Source organism: Falco rusticolus, chromosome 20, assembly GCF_015220075.1.
Source record: "Falco rusticolus isolate bFalRus1 chromosome 20, bFalRus1.pri, whole genome shotgun sequence".
Classification (NCBI taxonomy): domain Eukaryota; kingdom Metazoa; phylum Chordata; class Aves; order Falconiformes; family Falconidae; genus Falco; species Falco rusticolus.
The window spans coordinates 3,413,729-3,424,464 of record NC_051206.1 but is presented as its reverse complement, the minus strand read 5'-3'; the positions used below and the strand labels follow the sequence as shown (position 1 = coordinate 3,424,464).

General features: G+C 55.0%; 1 protein-coding gene across 1 annotated transcript; it reads right to left on the bottom strand.

Moving 5' to 3' along the window:
• Nucleotides 1-1,427: 1,427 nt before the first annotated feature.
• On the bottom strand, nt 1,428-3,775 carry NKX2-6 (NK2 homeobox 6). The gene is made up of 2 exons (XM_037371856.1): nt 3,649-3,775; nt 1,428-2,020 (listed from the first exon to the last, which is right to left on the bottom strand). Exons 1-2 carry the CDS (start codon nt 3,773-3,775, stop codon nt 1,428-1,430), a joined length of 720 nt encoding a protein of 239 aa, XP_037227753.1.
• Between the last annotated feature and the right edge of the window lie 6,961 nt (nt 3,776-10,736).

The following is a 10,736-nucleotide window of genomic DNA, read 5'->3' as shown; positions in this document are numbered from 1 at the left end:
TGCCTCCTGCAAGCCTGTTTTTGCCGAACGCTGGGAGGATAAGAAGCTGTTGGGAAAGGAGCGGGGACGGGGGGGTTTCGCCTGTCCCATGCAGTGGGAGTTGTGTGCAGGTTGCTGCCTGGCTCTGTCCCGGGAATATCTTGGCCCTGGAGTGGAGACATCTCTGTGAAACCAATATTTTGCATCAGGCGTTGACCTTTGGGTGTTTTTTCTCCTCTCCCCGATGCAAGTAAAGCCTGCACTGGTTGGCCACGGGCGGCCTGACGGTTGTGCTGGTCTAACAAACTCTCACTGGGTTTATTCTGGAAGTGCGAGGGTGTGGATGTGGGATGTGGCTGTGCTCCCCTTTGATCTGCACTGGGACACTGCAATGACATCCGACTCTCCTGCATTTCTTAAATATATATACAGAGATGCATGTATAAACATACAAGTCCTCTGATCCCACAAGGCACATGATGCTACTGGATCCTGATTTGGGGATCTTGCACCTCTTGGTCCAGCACCAGTGGTGCTGGAATAACTCAGATGGCACCAGCCCACTGAGATCCTGCGAGCTGCCCCACCATGTACCTGCAAACCCATTTTACCAGTAAGGGAATAGAAGCAGGGAGCTGAAAACACTCACCAAGACTTAGGGAGGGAGTTAAACCTTGGGAGCTCCCCAAGCCTGGACCACAAGATGATTATCTTTCTGGGTTTATTAATATTAAGTTTGATTTTGGTTTTGGTGGTGGTGGTTTATTTTGGTTTGGGTTTATTCTGGTGGTGTGGGGTTTTTTTTGTTTTATTTTTTTTCTTCTTTGGATCAGGTTTTCATGCTCAGATGTAAATTATGGATGGGAAAAGTCAAAATGCTAAAGTTGAGGAATGGTGAGAGAGCGAAAACACACAATTTCACCAATTTGTTTTTTATTTGCAAATAATAATAATAATAATAGACAGAAATGAACACCTGCACTGGGAGTTATTAAGAAATATAAATCAGAAAGGTATCTCAAAAGATTAGAGGGACTCAAAGCATTAAATACTGTTTGTTAAAAAGTGAACGCACAGTGACGTGCACAGACCCTGTTTTCCAGTTGTCCTTTGGAAGAAAACCAGCGTTTGCACCCTCTTGCTGGCTGTGTGCTGGCATCCCGGAGGAGCAAATCCTCTGTGGGAGCGGGAAGGGCCAGACTCCAAAGCGTTTGTGTTTAAATAAATAAATGCCCTCAGTCACTGGGTCCCCAAAGTCACAGCGCTGGAGCGGCAGCATCCCCCTCTCTCCTGCAGAGATGTGACTGCATGGGATGGAGTTGTCCCACTCTCTGGGGGGGGGCCAGAAACCCTTTGGATTCAGCTCCCATCCCAACTAAGGCTGGGTTTGGAGTTGGCGGGGGGAGGGGGGCTTTCCTCAGTGCTTTCCAGGCGACCCTCACCTCCACCTACCAAGCCCTGATTCCCGCTGGCACGGCAGCTTGCAAGCAGGGAGGCTGGTGCTGAGCAGCGCTGGCCATGCCCAAGCTCCCGTTGACAGTGTGGCTGCCTGGGGTGGCACTGGGGGGCACCCCAGCATAGCCCCCCCCATAGCTAACACCATAGGGGCTGCTGCTATAGGCACTGTAGTAGGAGCTATAGGAGTAAGGGCTGGCGGTGATGCTGTATGGGGCTGGATGAGGCTGGGAGCCCCCCAGACAGGGTTTGCCGTCCCTGACCAGCACAGGCACCGCCACCCTCCGGGGGGGCAGCGGGTGGGCAGCCAGCTCCAGGGATTTGTCCTGTTTTTGCCTCTTGCACTTGTACCTGCGGTTCTGGAACCAGATTTTCACCTGCGTGGAGGTGAGCTTGAGCACGCTGGCGAGGTGTTCCCTTTCCGGAGCCGAGAGGTATTTCTGCTGCTTAAATCGTTGCTCCAGTTCAAACACCTGAGCCTGGGAGAACAAAACTCGGGGTTTTCTGCGCTGTCGCTGCTTGGGATGGTGGCAGGGGTCGGCTTTCTTCTTGTCTGCCTCGGAGGGGTGGGCGAGCAAACGTTTTCCTGCAGCCAGAAAAACCCAAAGTGAGACCCAAGTCTGATTGTGTTCCCAGGGAGAGCGTGTTTCCGAAGGAGGAATCGAATTGGGAATGGGGCCCTTTGGGAAGAAGATGAAGTAGGGTTGATAGCAGATAAATTTACTGTGAACTTCCCTGGGATGTTTAATGGAAATGCAAGGAAATTCCCCTTTTAATATGAACTTTCCTGGGATGTTTAATGGGAATTCAAGAAAATCACACACCCCCCCTTTTTTTTTTCTTTTTTTCTGATGGAATTAGACTGTTATGTGAATTTTGGATCACGCCTCCTTGCGGTCCCTCCTAACGATGCCTGTGCTGCTGTGGGTGCCACCACCGTGGCAGCCCCAGCTCAGAGGGGCCCAAGGAAAGCGGGATGTGCTGTGAGATCGAGTACTCCAGAACCCAAATCCCCTTCCCCGCTGCCCTGCTCGGGGGGGCTGGGAGCGAGGGCAGTGAGACTGGTAGCACTTACCCCCAGCACCCCAGGAAAGAATCCTGCAGCGCTCTGAATTTAAGAAAATCCAGGAAAACGAAGGGGCTGGGAATGAAGGAGGAAAAATTATTAAATTATTAGATCTGAGAGAAGATGCAAAGTAGTGGCTTTGGGTTTTGGGTTTTTTTATATGTATTTTTTTTTTTTAAATTTGCTGGGGGTTTGCATTGCAGGCGATCTGGGCTGGGGTCTTGCCTGGCGGTTGCTCCCCGGCTGGTGGGATGCACTCGGGTACCCTGGCAGCCGCCGCGGGGGCTCAGGAGATTTGAGGGGATGCTGCGGGGAAATGGGGTGCTGGGGGGGTCCGTCTGCAGGGGCTCGGGAGATTTGAGGGGATGCTGCGGGAAATGGGGTGCTGGGGGGGTCCATCTGCAGGTGTGAAGCCGATAGAGCGCCCTGCCCGGGCTCCTCTCGCCCTTTCTAGCTCTGCATCCCAGTGCCACCCAGTGCTCAAGCTGTGGTCCTACTGTTTTCCCCGTTTCGCTGCTCTGCAGCCGCCGGGCTTTAGGGAAACACGAGCAAAGGAAACTTGGTGGGATTTTGGCGGCGGGGAGAGGGGGGCTCGGTCTGACCCCCCGGGCGGCTGCCCCGGAGCATCCCCGCTGCCGCAGCCGGCGCCTCGGGGCCGGTCGGGCCGGTCCTTGTCCCCAGCGGGGACAATTTGCGGAGCATCGACACGGGGGTTCGTGTCATCGAAAAAGGGGGCGATTTGTGCCGTTCGGCAGAAAAAACCCAACTACATCCAACCCGCCACCCCCCACCCCCTTCACCTCCCGGAGCCGTTTCGTTCCTCCGAGGGCGGCGGGTGGGATGCACCGGGGCTGTCGGGCTGCCCGGAAAATGCCTCAAACAACCCCAAAACCCTCAAACACTGGGGAAAAAATAGAAAAAAAGAAAATATCCAAGGGGGGTGGGGTGGTGGGGTGTCGGGGGTGTTGCCACGTCCCGCGGCGGGGACCGTCGGCTCCGGCGGGATCGTGGCTGGAGGGTGCGAGGACGCAACGGGTGGGGGGGGGGGCTGCCCTCGGTTTTCCACCCCGGGGGAACGAAAGCGATTCCGTGCCCCCCCCCCCTCCCCCAGCCCCCCCAGCGCGCCCACGGCCCCGCCAGTCACTTACGCGGCGGCTCGTCCTCCCCGCCGGGGCTGCGGGCAGCCCGGGGCCCGGGGGCGGCGGGGACCCCCCCGGTAGCCTCCGGCCGCTCCAGGTTGAGGATGTCCTTCACCGAGAAGGGGGTGGGCAGCATCTTCCAGGCCTGGGAAGGGGCGGGGGGCGGTGGGGGGGTCCGTCGGAGCCGCCGTGCCCGCAGAGGGGCTGTGCGCTGCGGGACCCGCTCCCCGCCTCTGACCCTCCTGCTGCCGGGCCAGGCACCACCCCCGGCCCCCGCCGGGCCGGCCTGGGGGGGTCCCGGGGGCTGGGGGGGGGCCGGGAGGACTCTCCCGGGATGCTCAGGCCTGGGCACGGCTCCCCATACGCTGCCCCCCTTTCAGCTGCCGGGGAAGGAGCCAGACCCCTTCCCCTCTGTATTTCCAAAACAAGGGGAAGTGTGTGTGGGGGGGCATTGGGGCTGAGCTGCAATAAAACAAATCGAGTCGATTTTGGCTCCATTAAGGTCACATTAGCGAGCGGCTTTGGGAGATAAGGGCTGATAAGGGGTGCAGACCACCTAGCTCCTTGCGGCCGGGGGAGGGATGCTGTGAGAGCCCCCGCCAAGGTGGGCTGCCCACTGACAGCAGCTCTGGACCCCAGTTCCCTCCCAGTCTGTCCCAGTGGCTGGTAGGCGCTGAGCTGCAGTGCAAGGTCGGGGCCCCCCCGTGAGTTGGGGGAGCAAGGTCGGGTGCTGGTGGTCCCATGGGGCAGGGGGAGCCCCAGTGGCTGTGGGGTGATGCTGGGCCTTATCTGAGCCTGGTGACCGGCTATTTCAATTAAAATTCCTGGCCGGCCTCAGGGGCTGGTGTTTGCTGATAGCCCTGACAGAGCAGAGCTAGTTTTTGTCCGGGTTGGGTCGGTATCTCTCGCACCACCGAAATAGCCAAACCAGCCTGTTAGGGGAGGCTGAATAAATAAACTACCCAAATGCAGGCGAGGAAGCGAGGGGCTGGAGCGGGAGGGAAAATAAATATGGTGGCGTGGGGAGCAAAGTGCTCGCAGCCCCGCGGGATGGTCCTCAGCCGTGCACCGTGCTGGTGTTCGCTCCTGCAGCCTGGGGTTTTAGCTCTGTGCATCCTGCCCGTGCGATGTCCCTGCCCACCCTGCCTTACTCCCTGGTGTAACGTAAGAATTAGGGCCAAACACACTGCGGGTAACACCGAGCTCGCCTTCCCCGGAGGGTTTCGCGGGGTGCGGCGATGCCACCCTCCAGCATCTGCTCCATCCCCTTGGCCGGGGTAAAACTCTGGCACTGCCCAAGCGGCTTCTTTCGGCTGCCCTCCGGGTGAGTGCTCGCTGTCCCCCGAGGTGGCTTCCAGTGGTGCTGTGCCTCGCTGCGGGCCTAATCCTGCTTTTGTTACACTTGGCAGGGATGTGGATTTTTCAGTGTGACTTTTGCCCGCTGAAAAAAATACCTGGAGGTACTTTTTCTTTTCTTTTTTTTTTTTCTTTGTTTTGACTTTTTGGGGGTTATTGCACTTGCTTCTCACACCCCAGAATTTCTAATCCTGTACAGAACCGACACTGCAGCTCACTTAAATCAGCTCAGGCACCTTGGGCTGGACTCTCCTGCCCGTGCTGGCTCCCACCGCAGCCGTGTGCCCCCTTCGCCCTGGTCCCAGTGGGCAAAAGCAGCTCCTGCAAACCCCTTCTCCACGTCCAGGGCTGTGCCCCCTTCCCCAAACCCCTTCCCAGTCCCTGACTGGATTCATTGCCATGTCTAAATGGTTTGTTTGGGACTCGAAACGCCAAAAGGCGAGAGCAAAACAGACAGTAACATTACACCTTGGCTTGTTGATGGCAGGAGGCAGCCGGCGCCAAGGTAAAATGCTTGGCTGGGATTGAGACGAGCAGGAAGGAATTGGGGTAAGTAGTTTTATCCGCCCCTAATGACTCGGTGTGGCTGACATTAATGGAGAGACTGGAGTTTGGTGCTCAGGACCCGCGGAGAGACCCCACTGGGTGGGTTGAATCAGGGGGGAGTGAAGGAAAATGGAGCTTCATGCAGGGAACAGGCAGCGGGGCAGGATTAGTGCCCCGTGCTGGTCCTGGGGCTGTGCTGGCTGCTCCCCATCCCGCTCCGTGTGCCCCCACAGGTCACATCCAACCCTCCCTTGCTTGCAGAGCAGCGGCGGGCTCTGGAGCATCCAGAGGCTTGGATGAGGCTCGTAAATCATCCCTGCAGGTGCTCCCCTGCCAAAACCTGCTGCTGAGCCTGGCCAGCCCCAGCCCTGCTCCCTGCCCCGTGCCCGGGAGCTTTCCTGATGCTGCGGACATCACGGCTCGGGCTCTTCCTGCGGTGCTGGGGATGGACCGTGGCTCTCGGCCGCTGCGTTTTGGCAGTGAGAAGCCACAGGGGGATTTCTGGGAAGAAGACTAAGAGGATCTATCATAAATCATCGGCTTCTTTTTTGACTGGCAAGTTAATTTGATTACAGCTCCCCAGTGACATTACTCCTCTTTTTAACTAGGTTAGATGAAATCAGGAGAAAGCTGCTTCTAGCCACCGTTGGGTGTTTAAATGGAAGGATTTCTATGGCAGCAGTGCGACTGTGGCTCCCGAAGTATCTGATTTCTGGCAGCTATCGCTGGGATGCATCAGGATCCCGATGTGATGTCGGATGAGCATCCGAAACTCGGGAAACCTGACTCTGCCTGCCAGGAGTGTGATGGGGTAGCCAGCCCTCCCAGGCACACCTGCCCTGCCAGAAGGTTTTGTTTTTAAAATGCTCAGAGTGAGGGAATAATGGGAATACTGACTAATGGGAATATAATGGGAATAATGAGGTGGATGCACGGAGGGGTTGCAAGCACAGAGCACATGTATAAACGTCTCTAAGGAGTTTGTGAATGCTTTGATGCAGCTGAAACTAAACTTAAAAGGGTTTTATACATCTTCTTCTTTTCCCCAACTCCTTCCAGTCCTTTTTCATCAGTGAAAGAAAACAAAAAGCAGAGAAAATGGAAGTGATGGCAGAGTGCGAGCTGCAGGCGGGTGAGGGAAAGCAGATACCCTCTCCAAGGCTTTTTAATAAACATTGGTGGTGGTGGGGAAAGCAGAAAAGCGTGCTGCTTTTCAGAATCCATGGGATAACTTGCTAAAGTTTCAAAGTCAGTTTTGTCATGGAGAACTCACTTTCTGCCTGACTCCGGGACGATGGCCACGTCCCCACTGTGCTGGCAGAGGCAGGCGGTGGGTGAGGGCAGCGCGAGCAGGGTGGAAGGGTGTCGTGACATGATGCAGTGTGGGCACAAGGCTGAACCACCAAACCTGGGGCAGGTTGTCATCTCTGCCCTCTTACCTCTTTTTTTTTTTTTTTTCCTTCTTTTTTTTCTCTATTTTAGCCAGCTCTCGTACCCTTTTTGAGACAAGCCAGTGCCTTCCCAGCGCTCTGCTTCATTCCTGGCTACTCTGTTGGGCCGGGTTTTATCACCATTTTTTAATCTTTAATTTCTGGGGTTTGGGGAACCTGTTGGAATCAGGGGAAGGAAATGGAGAGAAGGTTTCTCAGCGGATGCTACAGCAATATCTGCTAGTGGGTGAGGTTTTCTGTGCCAGAAGGACTTTGGGATTGACATAAACCAAACCCTTGTAGCAGAGCCCTGGCTCCAACCATTAGACAGCAGTGCCCTCTGCTTGGACACTGGAGATGTGCAGTTTTCCTTCTCTAAACTCCAAAGCTGAGCACTGAAAGGGGGGGAAATCCCCTCACCCCCACCCCCCACCCCATCCCCTATGCTCCTTCACCCACACTATTAAAGAGGAGTGGGGCAGCGGTGGGTACTGGCAGCAATTGCTTGGGCTTGGGGGTTTGCTGCTTCATGCACAGGAGGTAAAAATATCGGTGGGTGTTAGAAGTGCTCTCACCGTCTTTTAAGCAGAGGAGTTATTTTTAAGTTGGATTATTTTGGTGAAATGTCATGAATAATTCAGTGTCCCCCAGTGCTGGCAGATGGAGGAAATCTGAACTCACAGAATGATGTTCTCATATTTGTCTGTCGCTTTTTCTAACGAGGCAGCTGTAAGGAACATCCTGCATCAAACCATCGGGGCTACCTGCTCCTTCCCCGGTGCATTTCGGTGATGAAGGGTGCGATCCTCTGCTTTGCAGCGGGCAGATGAATTTCTGCATTTGTGTGTGTCGCAGCATCACACGCAGGGCTGTGCTGGGGTGATGGCGGGGGCCACCGTGGTGTCCCCATGGGGAGCTGGTAGCTGCTGGGCTGCCCCTTCCCAGCGCTTGGACGTGATGGTGTTAGGTTCATGGGTGTACTTGATGATCTTCAAGGTGTTTTCTAATCTGAATGATTCTATAATTCTATACCTGGATGTTTCAGCCAAAATTTGGCTGCTTCTACCTTCTTTCCCTGCAAAACCAGGTCTGAAAGCGGCAGGGGTGCAGCCTGTCCCCATCCTTCCCCGCTTTTGGGGCCACCTGCCTGGCCATAGCAGGGATGACCAAGGAGCAGAATTTTCCCATTTTTGGACTTTCTAGGATGTAGCCAGATTCCTGGGGATGACTTTCAAGTCAGGGCTGGGCAGGAGGTGGTAGTGGGAGCGAGGGGAGGGAGGGAGGCACCTGGGGGCTGCCAGAGGGGAGAGGATGGGTGCAGCCAGGCCGAGTGGGTGGTGGGTGCTGTGGTGTGGTGGGGCCACGGAGCCAGCAGGCTTCGGTCGGCAGATGGCACAAGAGCTGTGGCTGAGCGCCTTGGACAGGGAGCAGAGCTGCTGGAAAAAAAATAATAAAAAAACCTCACAGAGATGGGGAGAAAACAAAAAAGTGTATCCCCCTGCAGCTTGCTGAGCCATAAGGGTAGGGCAGGAGGTCCATGCTGGTCCCTTCCAGCCTCCTCCAGTGACTCCCAGCAGGAGCCGGGGTTCTCATCTCTCCCACCAGCAGCCCTGTTAGGGTTGGAGCATCCCAAACGCATCCTCGGGCTTCCCGCAGCTGCATCCTGCCGCTTCATGCTTCACCGGGGGCTGAGGCTGGGGTGGTCAGGAGGGGGCTGACGGCTTACGTAGCCCCTCAGGAGCAGGGGGCTGAAGGGGCTTGTGAGCATGGTGGCAAAGAAAGAAAAATAAATATCTGGCTCTGGCAAGGAAAATAGAGGTGAGACGTGGTGGGACATGTATGGTGTGCCTGGAGGTGAATGCCCTGTGGGGAAGGGGGAATTTGGGCTGTGCTTCTTCGATGCTCAGTGTGCAAAGCAGCATCCCAAAAGCTGCCTTCCAGTGGTGCGAGGACAGGGATTAAATCCTCCTTGGCCCTCCGAGCCGTGCGGGAGAGGTGTTCTGACAAGGTGTGCGGGGTCGGGGCAAAGCTGAGCTTGGTTACCCCCCGGCTTCCCCAATTTCACCAAACCTCAACTTCCTCACTTAAAACCCAGGGGGTTCCCCCTGCGCCTCATGCTCCCCGTATGTCCCCGTCGCAAGCTGCCCCGCGGTTTGCAAAGACCAAGCACTGTGCAAATGTTCTTTATTATTGGTTTTCACAGGCTCGGTAAGTGGGCGGACGGGGCCTGGCAAACGTGCTTGGGTTTGCTTTCTGCTTTGGAACAACAGCGGGGCTTGCCACATCTGTTGGGTTTGTGTTTTGTTTTGTTTCGCCTTTTTTTTTTTTTTTTTTTAATGGGAGGCATTTATTTTGATTGAAGAAAGATCGCTTGCATAGCGGGCCAAAAACATAACTTAAAATATCAAGACAAATAAGCTCCTAAAATAAGGAGAATTGCTTAATTTTTTCTCTCTGATGTCATCTGTGGACACCCCACGCTGAAATCCTAGGCATGATAATATTTAAATAAAATGCAGCCTCAAATAATTCACAGGGCAGAGGGAAATGCATCATGCGTTATCAGCTATTACATGTCATAGATTTCCTATTTGTCAATCTACCCACCCTTAAAATATATAAACTGGCTGTGAGCAACTTCCTGAGCCGGAGTGAAATACGTATCGAAGCAATTGGAGGTCAACCCGAGCAGCCCATTTGGTGCTCGCATCTGTGGTGTCCTCTTTGGCATTTATTTTTCTTTTTTTTTTAAAAAAAAAGAAAGAAAAAAAAAAAGGGCATGATTAATGATACAGCCATCAGCTCCAAGGGTGAGCTGTGTAATTTTCCGCTTTCAACTAAAGGGCTGCCAAAAGGAAGAGCCTTCTTAAAAACCAAGTGTTGAGGGTTAGAAACTCCTGGAGCATTGGCATCTCCTGAGAGCCTGGTCCCGATCGTGGGCCGTGCCCCCCTTTGCAGACTGATGCACCGAGATGCGGGCAGGTTGTGCCCATGCCCATGCTCCTCTTCTTGCACAAATCCCCGGCGCTTGCTCCCTCCCAGCCTCCCTGCCTCTATTTGCACGGGGAGTAACGTTTATTCCACTCCAATGGGATTTGCCCTCATCTATTTCTCACGGTGCAGCAATAGATTTTACCCTGATTTGGCCTTTAAAAGTAGCAGTGTGCCACCAGCATCTATTTTTAACAACCACAGGCATCTGCTGCCCTCGGGCACGAGCATCGCCCCTGCAGCTCCAGCCCAGACCCCCACCCTTTTGCCCTAGGTGTCGTACCGCCACCCACTGAATTTATATAAAGGTGGGATTTACGGGGGTACCCGCTCCTCTTTCGGTGCAGACAGCCCCGAGCGGTGTCTAGCAGGAGCCTGCACTGTGCCGGAGGGTTTTATTTCCAGGCTGAGAGCAGCAGAGCTAAAGTTTCACTCCATTATTCAGTTAACAGGGAGATGAGGTTACCAAGCAGAGGACCGGTGATGCTGCGGGGTCCGCACTCCTGCCAGGGGGTACCCAGGGCAGCACAGCATCCTCCTCCTACCCCCAGAAATGGGGACAGGTGGGGGAGATGCTGCCTCTGCCCGCTCGCCCGGACCTCCGAGCGGGTCCTGCCTCTGCCATGCCACGGCGGCCAGATGTGGCCACCGGCAGCTGCAGCTGGTTTCTACAGCCGTGAGTTTCACAATATTTATTTTTGCCTTTCACTGTTTTCTCGGGCTGTTTTTTGCACTCGGGAGCCATTTAGTTGGCTGAAGCACGGCCCGGGAGCC

Excerpts from the sequence above, each read along its gene's own strand:
- NKX2-6 (XM_037371856.1), bottom strand. The coding sequence starts at position 3,775 with ATGCTGCCCACCCCCTTCTCGGTGAAGGACATCCTCAACCTGGAGCGG. Across the intron at positions 2,021-3,648 it reads CGGGGAGGACGAGCCGCCGC|GAAAACGTTTGCTCGCCCAC; the intron begins GTAAGTGACTGG and ends TTCTGGCTGCAG.